At 37.6% G+C, this 15,944-nt stretch overlaps 1 protein-coding gene across 1 annotated transcript; it reads right to left on the bottom strand.

Moving 5' to 3' along the window:
- Nucleotides 1–6,037: 6,037 nt before the first annotated feature.
- Nucleotides 6,038–15,571, bottom strand: ENY2 (ENY2 transcription and export complex 2 subunit). Its single transcript, XM_079722826.1, has 5 exons — nucleotides 15,484–15,571; nucleotides 13,992–14,068; nucleotides 10,253–10,323; nucleotides 8,890–8,964; nucleotides 6,038–6,311 (listed from the first exon to the last, which is right to left on the bottom strand). The coding sequence occupies exons 1-5, from the start codon at nucleotides 15,487–15,489 to the stop codon at nucleotides 6,235–6,237; spliced, it is 306 nt and encodes a 101-aa protein (XP_079578952.1). The 5' UTR covers nucleotides 15,490–15,571; the 3' UTR covers nucleotides 6,038–6,234.
- Between the last annotated feature and the right edge of the window lie 373 nt (nucleotides 15,572–15,944).

Here is a 15,944-nt window from a genome sequence, read left to right as displayed (position 1 = left end):
CTGACGGAAGAGGGGGACAACCACAGGAGGGCAATCACTGAGAAAGAGAGAGAAGCACAGAGCACAGGCAGAGGAAAGGCTGGATGTGTGGGTACAGATTCAGGAAGGCTGGTAGTTTGGGTAATGCTGGGTTCTCATCTGATTGCAGCTGTCCCTTGATAAAGCATAAGGCAGTGTTGTTAGTACAGGGGAGGAGTGTGAAATAAGCATTTCAGGGGAGTGGAAAATGTATATATTCAATACTAGAAAAGCGTAGGAGAGTTCTTAAGCAGTGAAAAGTGTTCATTGAGATTTGTGATCATTTCTTCTTTTCAAAATTTTACTTTGAAAAATTCCAAACCTATCTAAAATTAGCATTTACATCCTCCTGTTAGATTCACACGTTCTTTCTCTCTCTCCATATTAAGTATATATACATTTCTGTTGTTGAACCATTGGAAAGTTAGTTACAATGTGACACTTCACCCCTAAATGCTTCACCATGGAATAAGGTCATTCTACTTGAATACACATGTAACATTCAGGAATTTTAACAGTGTCACAGTTCATGTTTAAAATTCTCCAATTACCCTAATAATGTTCTTAATAGTTTTATTTACACATTACTTTAAATACTAATGTATCTTCATTCTCTTTTAACATAGAATGGTTCCTGACCGTTGTGTCTTTTTTTTTTTTTTTTTTTTTGTCTTTCATTCTTTCTTGACATTAACATTTGTGAAAAGTTCATGCCAGTTGTTTTTGAGAATGTTGTTATTTTAGAGTGGAACTTGTAAGAAGGATTGTGTGATTTTCCTCAACAGAGTTCTGGTGATCAGGTGCATGCAGCCAGGAAGCACTCAGGGTAACTAGGTTTAAGCACGACTGTGTGTGAGATTAGAAAAAAAGAAGAGAGAAGTTCAGGGTAATTGTATAGGAGTTCTAATGATAAACCATCAAATCTAAGCGGGTAGGGAGGGAAGAGAGAACATGAAGGGAGTGATGGATAATAATGATAAAGGGGTCATTAACTGACGGGGTCTCTACAAAGTCTCTGTAGAGTGAAAGAATTGTATCAGGAACATAGGAAGTGCAGCTGATCAGTGAAAGCCTCAGTGCTTTTTCATGAAATACGTCTGCTGAAAGCCCGATGTTTATGGATGGGGTAAAATATGAGAGAGATTCCATACACAAAACTGTTTTATGAGCACCATTACAAGGAGAAAAATACAGCATATATATAAGGACTTGTAAAGTCCTTTACCATAACTTTGACTTTATGTCACACCTCCGAAGAGGAGTGCCCATAATTCCCATACTTTATTATACTCCCAGCATCCCTAGCGGAAAGGAGATGTGTTATTGATAGGCAACTGCACGTAGAACATTTAAGTGACTAATGAAGTCTTTAAGCACAATAGTGGTAGAACTGAGAAGACCAGAGCACTCACTTACATACTGTACTAGCCACACTGAACACTCCCTAAATCACACGATGTGTATCACTACCTAAATCACCCAGTCACACAGGCTGTGGTTTAATGGACATCTCTATTTCAATTACTCTATTTAGTGCCTCTTACTCTGCCAAAGCCCAACTTTGATATAACTAGCTGCCTAGGAAGGATAAATTCTCAAAGCTGTGCCCTCCACAAACAATTTTAGAATACGAAGGTATAAAGTAAATGAAAGGCATTTATTATCACTTAATTCTGGTGATCCCAGGCACAAAGCCAAAGCATTTATAGATGTGGTAAGTACCAGCTGCTGTACTCAAAACTATTTTATGAGCAACATTGCACCATGAGTGCAGATTCTGCCTGCCTTCATTTGTTGGCTTTCTTCACCACTGTCATCATAAGCCAACGTTCATTGAATGTCTACGGGGTTCGGAACTATATAATGCTCTATTTATGCACATATGTATATTTTTTAACAAAGTTACATAATAAGAAAAAGGAAAATATGAATATTATTACCTTTTAAAAGGGCTTTCTGAGAGAGGAGCATGACAGGGAAAATATACTGGAAATTATTTCATTTATTAATGTACATACTGTGCTTCTTTTTTAATAAAATAGCTGAAATAGAATCATTTCAGTTTTGGTGTATGCTATTTAAATCAATTTGCTGCCTGAATTACTAAATTGGCTTCAGAAAATGATCCCAGTAAAATAATATCTACATTATTATTATTCTTATCCAAGTAAAATAATATCTCAGTGTAGCTTCATCTTAATTTATACCAGAAGCACATTCTGAGGTCTCATATTAAGCTTTAATTCAATTACACTTTCATCTTGAAAAAGCTGACTGGCCTGCTTTTGGGCCTGTTGAAATGAGAACACATTTCAGTGAGCCCCAGAGAGGATCAACATACAGGCTTCAAATGCCCCCTGGTGGCTGATAAGCAGAATAACCAAATAAATTCGAAGTCTGGAATAAACAGGTTTTCCCTATTGCCGTTTATTTATTAATTCATTTAAAAGAACATGTCAAGAATTTACTCTGTTTCACACCGAAGATCAAAAGGTAAGTGGGATACAGTTTGTGTCATAGTAAAACGAGGGTCAAACGATAATTTCAACTCACCCTGCTAAGTGCCATTATAGTGATTTTTTTTCTATTCTGATCAAGTTATGCTGGTCTTTATTTTTATAGGTATTCTCAAGGCAATTAATATTATTTATAAATTCCTGAAAAATAAAAGCAGCTATTTTCCACACAAGTGTAATTCATGTATCTAAATAAATCTAGAAGACACATAGTAAATAATTACATATTTTTAGTTTTTCCTAGGAGTAACGTGAATCCATATTGCTTTTTCTAATTACACAGTTGCTTTTTATAATTATCCTACTAATAATATTTAGTTTTAAAAATTATTTTCATTCTTTCCAGGTCAGCATTATCAGATCTACTGAGCAGATGAGGAAACTGAGGCAGAAGAGTCAGCCTTACCTGATAATTCAGTATAATAGATGAGACCACAGTTCAAATTGCCTGATTGCACCTCTTAGTTTTCTTGGAAGATTCAACCAGTGACTTTTGTGTGGTTTCTAATGGTAAATATGAGGGGTTTTTATGGAGTCACTGAGTAACATGAGATAGCCATTTACAAGAAGGGTTAAAACACACACACACACATTGGATCATTTCCAACATCAGCTACTGAGCAGCTGTCACAATCCTCTTGAGTTGGATGGAGTCTTTTTTCAAGTTATGAAATGTCCCATATCCAATTACCAATCCCCAGAAAACCCAGGCCCTGGCTTTGAACTGCACAACCAAATGATACACTTGTGATGCCAGAGCAAAGCGATTACATAAATAATTTACTTCGGTCTTCTTTAATCCTATACAAGAGAAGCTTATGGTAATCCTAATTAGTATTTTACTCACCCAGCAGTCATGTAACAGTAATCTTCTATTGAATTTCCAACATTGAGCACGAAAGGGTGCAAGATTTTTTTTTTTTTTTTTTTTTTTTTTTTTTGTGGTATGCGGGCCTCTCACTGTTGTGGCCTCTCCCGTTGCGGAGCACAGGCTCCGGATGCGCAGGCTCAGCAGCCATGGCTCACGGGCCCAGCCGCTCCGCGGCATATGGGATCCTCCCAGACCGGGGCACGAACCCGTATCCCCTGCATCGGCAGGCGGACTCTCAACCACTGCGCCACCAGGGAGGCCCGGGTGCAAGATTTTTAAAGAATGTGTTCCTAGTTTACATAAATCAATGATGTGAGTCAAAATATACACAAAGTTGGTTTATTTGAAAGGTATCAGTGTTCTAGATGCAAACTATAAGATAATTTCTAAAATGTCAAAAAAACCCTAGAGGTGGTGGGGGAGTTCTCAGCATTATTATTTTAAATCTAGACTCTTCAGTATCTTGAATTGCTATTACATATTTTCGATTCAGCTATTTTTGTTCCATTTCAAAATATTTTCATAATAACTTGCTTTCCATTTTCTCATATTTGCTTTTGAGCTATTAAAAGTTATTTCTATGAGCAATTTTTGATTTGCTTTCTTATACAGTACTATGAAATAAAATACTCATTTTTAACATTTACATACCATTTAAGATTGTTTCCTTTTTGATAATCGGTAGCAGAATGGTGAATATAACTATCATTACTTTGGATCATTGCTTTACAAGAGATGAAGTGAAACAAAAAATTCTTTGGGGTAGTTTTATGATTTTTGTGTGTGTATCTTGGACTCAAAATTTACATAATTAAGTCCAGTTGGTTCAATGACTACACTTAAACTATAAATTCATCAGAAATATAAAGTTGTATCTCTAGAACATGAACCAAAAATTAACAAAGGCTTTCCTCAGCTACACTCAATTGTTACCTTCTTTGGTGCTCCTATAATGTTCATTCACTAGTCCATTCATATATTAATTCCTTTGTCCATTCATCCACAAATGAGTATCATACAAAGTAAGAATTAGTCATGTTTCCTTCCCTCCAGGAGATGCATGCTGAAGTTGGAAAACCAGTGTTGACATTAGGCACAGGTGCTTCTTACAGAAAACCAGCGGTGGGGAATCTAAACCAGAGCAAGAAACGTCCGAATGTTTCGGCAATGACTCAAGCTGAATTTTGAAGGGCAAGTAGTAATGCCGTAAGTAGAAAGGCTTTCCATGTTCGTGGATTTTCCCATGTATTACAGATGTAACAACGTGGTACTTTTGGGGACTCTTTAACCAGAGAAATAAGTAAATGGCAGATCAAGAAGGGCCTAGGTGCTACAGCGGAGCTTGAATTTTACCTTGCAAACTAGGAAGTTACTGAGAAATTTCAAGTAGGGGAATAAAATGACCAGGCTTGAATTTTAGTAAGGTCACTTAGGCAATAATGTGGAAGATATACTGGAGGAAACATGGAGCAACTGGAGTGAGGAAATGTTAAGAGCCAACTGAAGTAATCTGGGCTTGAACTAAGAGGGCCTAAGTTAAGCAGGCAGGGGGACAATGTACAGTCTTGCTACACTCAACATGGTCTCGATCAGCAGCACGAGCGTGTCTGAGAAGCTTGCCTGAAATACAGAACCTTGTGCCATATTCCTTACCTTCAGAATCAGTATTTTAACAAGCTCCTCAGGTAACCTGTATGTCTGGGAGGCACCACACAGTAGGGGCAGTTACTGGAGGAAAAAGAAAATCACTCTTAGGTGGGGTCAGTTTGAGGTGTTTATGGAACATTCAAGGAAGCTGATCCATAGCAGTTGAGTATATGGATCTGGAGGCTGGGTTGGAGATGCAATTTAACATTTATCAACCTGTTAGTATTTGAAGCCATGGTCCGACCCAACTTTCCTGGTATCTGCCCAGGAAATTATATCATTAGGCAGAGGGCCCAGAGGGAGCACTAAGAAACACCATTATTTAAAGTTCCATACAGCCAAAGGTATCCACAAGAAACAGAAGGAGCTTCCAGTGGTAGGTATACACAACGTGAGCAGTGGGAAGAGTTCCAAGTGGCCGGACGGTCAACATTCTCATTTTCCAGCAGAGGTCACATAAGAATAGACAAAAGTCCATGGATTTGCCAATCTTGATGTCAGAGTAAAGCTATGGGTGGAGATTATTTCCCATTAAGTTCTTTCTTGACCTTAGTAAGTGGGGATGCAATTTAGTTTCTGCTTTCAAAGTTCAGATGAGTAGAGTATGTGAGAGGAGCTTGGTATGGAGCCAGTTTGCAAATGTTCTCTCTTCCAATAAGATGGTAAATTCTTTGAGGAATAAGGAAGGCACATAAAGATGAGTAAGACCCGGTCCTAACCCTCAGCGTTTATAACAAATAAGAAATAAGATATCTGTAGTACAAGGTGGGACATATATTATAAAATATTATAGGAATTCAAAAGAGGCATAGACTACATCCAAACAATCAGAAGAGGCTGCTTACCTCTCCTCAATTGTTATTACAGAGATTTGCTTACTTAACATTTACATACTTAACACTTAAACTATATTCACTGCTTGACTTTTTCTCTTAACAAATCTGATGAATTATTAATAAAGTCCCATTTATTCCAAAATCCAAGGAAACTTCAAACTCATTCATGAGATATTTATTAAAATAACACATTTAGGGAAAAAAATCAATACAATTGTATACATCATTACTGAAAACTGTATACCATCATACAAAAAAGGATTTTATTTTGGGAAATCAATTCCTAATTTATGGCAAGTTTTACTTTCAGAAATAAAACCACAAAACAACACAATCTAATTCAATCTTAAAGGCTGGCATGCTGAGCAAGGAATGTTCTTATTCTTTGTAGGAGCTCCTTCTTTACACTGTCAGGTACCAGGGCTGAAATATAAAAATAAAAACATAAGAGTAAAGAAGATCCCAATTAATATATGTCAATTTGAGATTTGGTATTTCATTCAGGACTACCAACAAAATAATTTCAAAAGGAACCCTTATGCTTCAATAAAAAAATAAAGACATTTGAGAAAATAAAGTATATTTGCAATTCATTATTTGAATGAATTATCCAATACCTAAAAATATATTGCATATGTGAAAATTCTTTAAACTAGGAATAGAAAAGGCCTTTTTAAAACAGAAGCTGTAAAAGATTGATGAATTTGATTCAAATGCAACAACTTAATAAGCTTGGTCAAAATCACCATAAACCAAAACAAAAACAAAAACTGAGAAAACACTGCTAATCTCTCTACTACACAATTTCTTCAATTTGATATGAAAAAGATCAGCAGGTTTACAGAAAAATGAGCAAAGGAGATGAAGAAAAGCAGAGGCATATAGTTCTTGAATGTAAAAGGAGTTTAACCTCACAACAGAAATGAAAATTAAAACCACATTCAGATAGCATGTTTTACCAATGAGATTGGCTAAAATCCAAAGGTCAATAATGTATGTATTGGCAAGACTGAGGGAAAACTGGCCTTCTCATATTAGCTGGTGGGAGGATAAACTGACAAAACATTTTGGGGAAGGTAATTTGGCAGTACTGTATTGAAATAAATGCATATACTTGAATGAGCAAAGATGCAAAAGCTTCAACAGTAGCTCTATTTGTTATAGGCTTATTTTTAAAATTTTGAACCATGTAACTGTATTATCTACTCAGAATATTAAACTAAAAATGGGAAAATGGGAGTTCTCTGGTGGCCTAGTGGCTAGGATCCTAGGCTTTCACTGTTGTGTGGCCTGGGTTCACTCCCTGGTTGGGAAACAGAGATCCTGCAAGCTGTGTGGCATGGCAAAAAAAAAAAAAAAAAGGAAAAAAAGCCCTGCTCTTTGAAATTTAAATTAATATTAAATGTCAATAAATAAATCTACACTATTTTCCCCCTTTTTGGCTACTAAAAATAAGGACAATAAGAAATTAACTATACAGATTCTCCTCTTTATAAATTTACTGTAAGCCTGCCTAGAAATAAAGACTACATAATTAATTCAAGTCACTGCAAATGTGATCACTATGTATGTTAAATATACTTTTAATCAAAATTATGGTGATGGAGAACAGATCAGCTGCCTTGGGGTTACAGATGTGGTGTGACTATGAAGGAACAGCTTGAGGGAGTTTTTTAGAGTGAATCTATACATGTGTATAAAGTTCATAGAACTGACACTAAAAAAGGGTCAATTTTACTGTATGTTAATTTAAAAAATAAAAACAAGTACTCCTCTTGACAATAAAAAGAACACTATGAAAATAAAATAAAATCTTTATTTTTACTTCTCTTTTCTTTTTTGCTCATTCTCTAGCAAGGGAGCTACAAGGGACTGAAATGTCCAAACACACAAGTATTGAAGGAGAAGCAAAGGATGATTTCTACCCTGTTAACAGATTAAGTTCTTAAATGTTAACAGATTAAGCATAAATTACAGAAGAAAAGTAGAAAAAGAAATTATAGAAATTTATTTTAAAACATAAATCCATGGGGAGAACAATAAATGCTGCTTTTTCCCCCTCCTTTTCCTGAGACATGATTGACCAAAAAAGTCATGTTGTTTAGCTGTAAACAGCCCTAAAAAGATGGCTGGAAAGGACCATGAGATGTTGTAGCTCCTTCCACATGGTAGCAGTTCAGGGGACTAGTATTCCCTACTAATAATTTTAAAATTATTTACTTTTCACACTTAAATTCTTTTTACTATTTCTGTGTGAGGAAACAACTAACGGGTCATCTAATTTACCTGCTTCCACTTATAATACAACTCTCCCTCCCCCCACTGACTTCCTCAAATGAAATGATGAAAATAATCTCGTTACACTTAATTATATGATGTAATTCCTGACTTAATATTTATTACATATAAATATTTTGTTAATAGTTTGTTAATATACTACTTCCTCTCTTTCCTTTGGCTTCTCTAAACAAGGTATTAAAGGGAGAAATTAAGAAGGTAGTTGAAATGTGAGTTTTAAATATGAATTACCCTGACCATGAAGTTATGGAGCTACCAAATTCTTAATTAGACATTCAAGAAGACATTTTTGTTTATTTTTAATAAGGAAAGAGAGCAATGACTCAGGGGCTGGTGTAAAACTCTGATTATTAAATATCAGGCTAAAGTTTACAAATCCTAGCTTCAGGTAATATTTGCCTCTACAAAATCCTGTATTTTAAAAATGATCTGTTCTAACAACCACATCAACTTACATCTGTGTACTGTTTTAACAGTGCAAAAATGTTTTACACCTCTTACTTGCTTGTTACTCAAGACCATGCACAAAAGTTGGTGAGGCAACTATAACTCTTCCCAAAGAGGAGATGCAAGTACCCACATAATTTTGGAAAGGGTGCTTTTCCTTGTAAAACGAAAGAAAAGCTGCACCAGCAAAAGAGAAAAAAAAAAAATCATGTTTTAGCCCACATTTCCTTTCACACAATTTGTATTCATTCCTTACCTCTGCCTTTTGGTGTGATTTCAGCCACCAAGTCATCAACAGTAACGTGTTCTAGTCCTTTTTCTTTAATTACCTCTTATGCAAAAGCAAAAAACAAATCATATCATTTAAAATCATTATCTGTAAGAAAGATTTTCATAGAGGAAGGGTTAAGATCATGTTTTTAGAGTACAGACTGGTCTTTAAAAAAAAAAAAGAGGACACTTCTTTTTTTCTTTTCTAATGACGGTTTAGTTCAACCTTAAACACAGTATGTATTCACCAGATCAAAAACATATAATAATTATAACACTTAGAATGAATCTGAACTGTAAATTCAAATCTAATATTTATAAAAAACTGGAAACTTACAACTGCACAGATCTTATTTCATGATAATCATATCAGCTCTTGAATGTATGGAGGGGAAAAAACTAATTTACGTCTAACTTGTAATTTCACAGCCCCAAATTAAAATATAGAACAACTCCTTTGCTCCTTTCTCTTCTCTAGGCTGGGCCACACTTATTGGACCCCTATTATGTGCTGGGTGCTTTGCATCATTTAATATTCACGATAAGCTGACAGGCTGGGCGTTTTTCCCACTTCAGAGGTGAGGCAAGTGAGGCTTAAAGATTAACTCATTCAAACACGACTTGAAATCCAGCTCTAGTCTTACCAGTGAAGGTCTGTACGACCTCAAAGTCTATGCTTTTATTAATTTGGCACATTGCCTTCTTCCGGTTAATGATATAAATAGTTTCTATTATCATTTGTAGAAACCAATACGAGAATTCATTATAAATATCCAGAATTCCAGCATACCAAAAGCTGAGCCAGAATGGAAGGAGGCTTATCTTAGTGACACGTGTAATTTATCTAATGGCATAATCATCAATACCTAATTGCAATTTAACAAGGTCCCATTTTATAATTTTAAAAATACATGTAATTTTCTAAGAGCTTTTATAGATGATTTTTTTCAAAAATAACACTGTTAAAGATAGGAGATATAATTCCTGTAAGTCTGCCAACCGTAAAGTGCTCAATGTGTTAAGAAAAACAGACTAGGAATAATTAATGTTTCACTTTGAGTAGGCACAGCAAAAAAGGTGGGATTCCATATTCCATGCCAGAGGAAATCTTGTCTCACTTGTTTTAAGAAAAACACAAAGAAAATTTCTAAAAATTAAGGAATAGGCCTACATATTATCACTGAGAGGAGGTAATCTATTACCAACAAGATTCAATTTTCTATTTGTTTAAAATTATGCTCGAGCACTCAATATATCTTAAAATGCTGACTATAATTTTTCTAATGAATTCCAAACCAACACAGTTGAGAGCTATGGAATTAGCTTATCTTCTAAATGAAACAGATTACCTTTACAGTGTGCCTTCAACTGATCCTTCCAGCCACATTCAATTAATTTAGCTCTCAGCAACTCTTTGAGGCTGTTGAAAAAGAAGTGTTTCCAAATTAAACTACAACAGTGTACAATATCTTAGATAGGAATGTTTGAAGCAAAGCTTCAACTGTTCAATTAAAAATCCCACCTTCCAGTTATAAAACTTTAACCATGGCCTAATCTTGGTTCTACCACTAAAAAGTTCTTTGATCTTATGCAAGTCATTTAAATGCTGGGCCTCATTTTCGTCATCAGTAAAATTCAATGAAGTGGATAGGGTACAATTCTTCTTAAGAAACCCTACTCTCTGGCCTTCTTACACACTTTCTACTTCCCTCCACCAACAGGAATATTGTGGGTTTTGTACAACTTCAGAAGGGTATTAGTTGAGTTTGAAGCAGCTGTACTTTTGAAATCTTCAAACTCCAAAATCCATTCTTTAACTACAAATTCTTACCCATTAGCTCTCTTATTGCCCCTATATCTAACCTCATAGACTTGCCCCTCCCTTTTTCTCATTATCCTTCTAAATTACACATTAACTATGGTATTTCGTTAATTCTAAGACTGTGTTTTCCCACATTTTAACAATTCAGTAATTGGCATGCCTATCATAATTTAATTGGCAGTATTTTCTTTATTCTTAAAGGTTAAAAAAATATTGGTGTGTATTACAACTAATGACATCATGGGTGCAATAAAATATTTTATCCTTTTGCAATACCTAGTCTTATAAAACCTCAGTCTTCAACTTAAATCACCTCATTTCTCAGCTTAAACATGTCAAGTCCCAAACCAAACTGCTTCTTTTTCAGTATTCCTAACATCCACTATGTGACATTTCCATCTAGATGTTTAAGTCATTTAACCGTAACAGGGACAAAACCCAACTCTTGCTTCTCTTCCATCTCAAGCTGTTCTCCTTGTCAGACTGGCAACTCCATTCTTCCGGATCCTCAGGCTAGAAACCTTGGCAGCATCCTTCACTCAGCAATTTTTATTTTATTTTTATTTATTTATTAGTATTATTTTTTTGCGGTACGCGGGCCTCTCACTGCTGTGGCCTCTCCCGCCGCGGAGCACAGGCTCCGGACGCACAGGCTCAGCGGCCATGGCTCACGGGCCCAGCTGCTCTGCGGCACGTGGGATCCTCCCGGACCGGGGCACGAACCCGCATCCCCTGCATCGGCAGGCGGACTCCCAACCACTGCGCCACCAGGGAAGGCCCACCATCTTCTCTTGACTGGACTGTTGCCAAAGCCTCCTAACTCGTCCCCCTGCTACTTCCCTTGTACACGTCCTTCTCCTCTCACTGCTCAAAACCCTCCAGTGGCTTCCCAATTTACTCAGAATACAATTTCAAGTCTTTACTACAACCTAAATGACCCTGCATGGTCTGCCCCCTCCAAAGCAATGCCTCTGTCTTTACTGTTTCTCTCCTTCACCCAGCTGACTCAGTCTTATTAGTTTCCATGGGTTCCTCAAAATGCCAGGCAAGGGAACTCCCTGGCTGTTCAGTGGTTAAGACTTGGCGCTTTCACTGCTGGAGCCTCGGTTCCATCCCTAGTCGGGGAACTAAGGTCCCACAAGGTACACAAGGAAAAAAAAATGCCAGGAAAGCTCCTGTGTCAGGACCATGGCTCTTCGGAGTCCCCTCACTCCCTCATATTCTTTTGATCTCAGTGAAGCCTACTTTTTTTTTCTTATCCAAAATAACACACCTGATTATTCTCTACTTTATTTTTCTTCTAGAACTCATCACCATCTGACATACTACACATTTATTTTCTGTCTCCTCCCATTAGAATGTAAGCTGTGTAAAAGAACAGGCTTCATTTTGTTCACTACTGTATCTCCAGCACCTTAACAGGACATGGCATATGGTAGAAACTCAGTAACTTTAAGCTGCATGAATGAAAACAGATAAAAAAACAGTAATACATAATACCCTATACCCATTATTGGCAATACTATCCTCTCAGTTTCCCAAGGCACTGTTCTAGAGGCTTTCCTCGTCCTCATTCCTCATGTCAAGGGTTGTTGATTTTACTTTAAAAAAAAAAAAAACCTGTAAGTTCTCCATTCCATTTTTGCTGTTTTCCACTTTTAACCTATTATCTTCTGCAATTTATCTCTAGCCCTTCAAGTCTATCCTCCATACTGCCAAAATAACATTCCTAAAGTGCAAATATGATCTAGTCAGTCCCCTTCTTAGAATTTTTAATGACTCCCGCCACCCAAGGATAAAGTCAACAACAGATGTTTTTGCAAACTACCACCTATTTTCCTGCCATTTCTTTGACAGTAAAAACACTCCACAACTCTCGGTGTAAGAAATCCGGGTAGGGCTCTAGCAATGGAAATGTGACCTAGGCAACGCTGATTATGAATGGCCTATTACCTAAGTAGGATGGTAATCTAGCTAGGTCCTTTGCTGAAACTACTAGAACGGTAGTCTCAGTTGGAGAGACGTAAATTTTGAACTGCTAATTTCTGCCACCTTGTGGGTAGTGCCTTCTTGAGAATAAAGCCAACAGAGAGGAAAGCAGAGATGAGAGACAGAAAGACAGACATGTTCTTGGCAACAGTTTTTGAGTGCCTGGACCCAGTGGTGCCTGAAGCACCTCCAAGCCCTAGATTTTTAGTCACACGATCTTATACAGAAATTGGCTGAGCCAGTTACTGAGTTCAGTTTCTTATCACTGTTAATGGAAAGATTTCTGATTACACAAAAGCCACATTTCTTCTGTCCACTGTCTTTTCACATTTTAACTGCACAGTTCCCCAAAATATTATCATATTGTAACAAATCTCTTTGACTTTGCATATTTGGTTCCATCTGCCTAGACTGTCCTTTCTCCTTTACCGGGCTGGGGAACTGCTAATCCTTCTTACCCAGCTGAAGTACCACTTCTACTATTTTGTGAGAGCTTTACTGATTACCTTAATCCCCAGGTAGAACTGAGAGATCCCTCTTGTTCCTTATATATATTTCTCTCATACAATTTATCACCCTGCTCCTGGAAGCTTTTTTTGATTCCTTAGACTCTCCTCTGTACTTCCAAACCTATTTATTCTTCAAATATTTACCTGGCCAATTATGTGCTAGGCATGGCGCTCGGTATACAGTAGTATTTCTGCTGTCAAGGAACTCAGATTCTATTGATACAAACTAGCAAAGGAGGTGATTATAATACAAAGTGATTAAATACTATGATGGAACAAGGTATTTGGGAGTTAACAGATTTCTAGAAGAGATGAAACTTAAATTAAGACCTGATAATGAGGTAGAATTAGTTAAAGATGGGGGGAAGGAAGAAGAATGTTTCAGAGAGTAGGAATAGCACACATTGCTCTGAGGTTAAGAGAGCTTGGTAACTGGAACTGGTTCCATCATGTTGTCTCCCTGTTAAAAAGTGGGTAACATTTTATCTTCATTTGTAGTTATCTGGGTATGTATTTTTCTTCTCCATTAGATTAGACATTTTTTGAGAGACAGTCATTTCCTGTTCATCTTTGTACGTGATCCACTTCCCTCCAAATCTTGCAATATTGAACAGACCTAAGCATTTTTAACAGATGTTAGGAATTGCTTTTGATAATCTCAATTTTCTGTAATTATTTCCACTGACATCAGTTTTGTTACTTTTTAGATTCTTATAACTGTAATTTAAAGATGTTAAATGTAATTAATTAACACAATCGATTACTTACCGTTCTCTTTCTCCAGTTTCTATCAACTTTTGGTTAATTGCTGCTCTCATCTGCGCATCTTTGTTCATCTTGCTAACCTGAACATCAACATGTATTTTCAGATATAGAACACTTACAAAGCATTTTCTTCTAAATCCTCTCAAGCACCTCAACACATTTAACATTCTGTCTATCAACTGAAGGGGTGATAAATTTCAACAATGTGTTAACAAGGTCCTTACTCCTAATATTATTTACTGCATCCCAAGAAGTCATGATCATGACCTTACAATTTTCTTCCCCCACGTACCCTTTATTAATGAGTCTTTGGATAATGACAATTACTGTAACATTTATTAAACACCTACATGCCTGGAACTGAGCTAACGCACTGAGTTTTTAATCTCATTTAATTCCCAGATCTTATTCTTTTATGCAAGTACTATTAACATAGTTTGTATTTTACAGATGAGGAAACTGAGGCACCGAGATAGAAAAGTGGTGAAGGCAGGACTTGAACTCAGGTACTGTGACCCCAGAAGCCACAAAATACTTTAACCGCACAAAATAACTGACTGCTAATCATTTCTGCATCTTAATTAACTGCATTCAAAATTTGGGGGAAGCTATATAACCTAAATATCAATAGAAGATTAAGCACAGTTTGTGAAAAATGAAATTCCTGGGTAAGGATCTTAAGTGCTTTACTTTACTTTCCACTAGTATGTACCCAGAATTACAACTGCCAAACTAGCTGTAAGTATGTGTGTGTGTATATGCTCTTTATCAAAGCTTGCTGGTTGCGTTAAGGAGAAAACAAATCTCAAATTAATTCCTAACTTAGAAAATTATCAGTTTTCAGTAAAAAAGGACAACCAAAATGGTGTAAAAAGGACAGGGAGGATAAACTGTAAAACTTGGAATAAGCTAACGTTACTCCACTTATCTGTCACCAACTTGGGACTACTTTTGTTGTCCCCCACCTCGCCGCCTCTATGAAAACTCAAGACTGGCAGTGAGTTTTCAGAGTTGATTTTTTTTTTTTTTTTTAATGGAACAGGAAAAAGGAGAGGTTGAGAAAGGACTAGGATATGTTTGCTTTTGCAGTTGGAGGCTAACATTTTCAAAATAATACTAAGGTCTAGTCCGTACCATTAGCAGAATACTGAACTTGATCTTGCCTTGGCCCCCAAAATATGGAGAGTGACCTTGGACAAGTCAGTTCTTAAAGGCCTCAGTTTTCTCACTGGTAAAACAAGGGCGCTAGGGGATCCCTCCCAGTTCAGACAGTCTTTGGGAAAACAGAATAGGGCGGAGACAGCGGGAGAGGCGGGAGGGGAGGAGCCAGAAAACAAAGCGAGGACTGGCTTCAGGCCAACTCCGGTAGCACGCCCTGTCGGAGAGCCCTACAGGCCCGCGAGCACGGGTCGGGGAAGCTAACGAAAGACAGCACATCGAAAGGAGCCTGGGCTGGGCCCGGGTCCCGGCCCTGAGGACCACGGGCATAGCTCACCACCATCACCGCGGGCGAGGGCCGTCCCTTCCCAGCGACGAAATGACCCTTGCGCTGACGACCGTTACCTACCACACTCTTCGGCTGCCCGGACCTAGACCCTCAGTAGCTCGGGCACCTAAGCACACAGAAAGCTAGCACACGCATTTCCGGGGCGGGGTCTCGCCACCCTGCCTATAATGTGAGAATTTAACCAGCGCGGGCCGCCTCCTGGTCGCTCAGCCCTCTGGGTAAGAGAGTCCAGATCCTGCTGTAGCACTGGCATTAAGTTCCCTGAAAACTACATATCCCAATATGCAACAGAGCCAACTTCCCCGTGGGCACTACATTACCCAGAAGGGGTGTTACGCCGCAGTGTTTTCTGGGATGGGAACCACGCCGCCTCGCAGCCACGGTAATACGCCTGAAGCGCGGACCTTTCAACCCGAACTTTATTAATTCTCACGCTAGGCCCCTGGAAG

Source organism: Hyperoodon ampullatus, assembly GCF_949752795.1.
Source record: "Hyperoodon ampullatus genome assembly, chromosome: 17".
Taxonomy (NCBI): Eukaryota; Metazoa; Chordata; class Mammalia; order Artiodactyla; family Ziphiidae; genus Hyperoodon; species Hyperoodon ampullatus.
The sequence above is the reverse complement of the archived record's forward strand: the minus strand, read 5'-3'. Positions and strand labels throughout refer to the sequence as shown.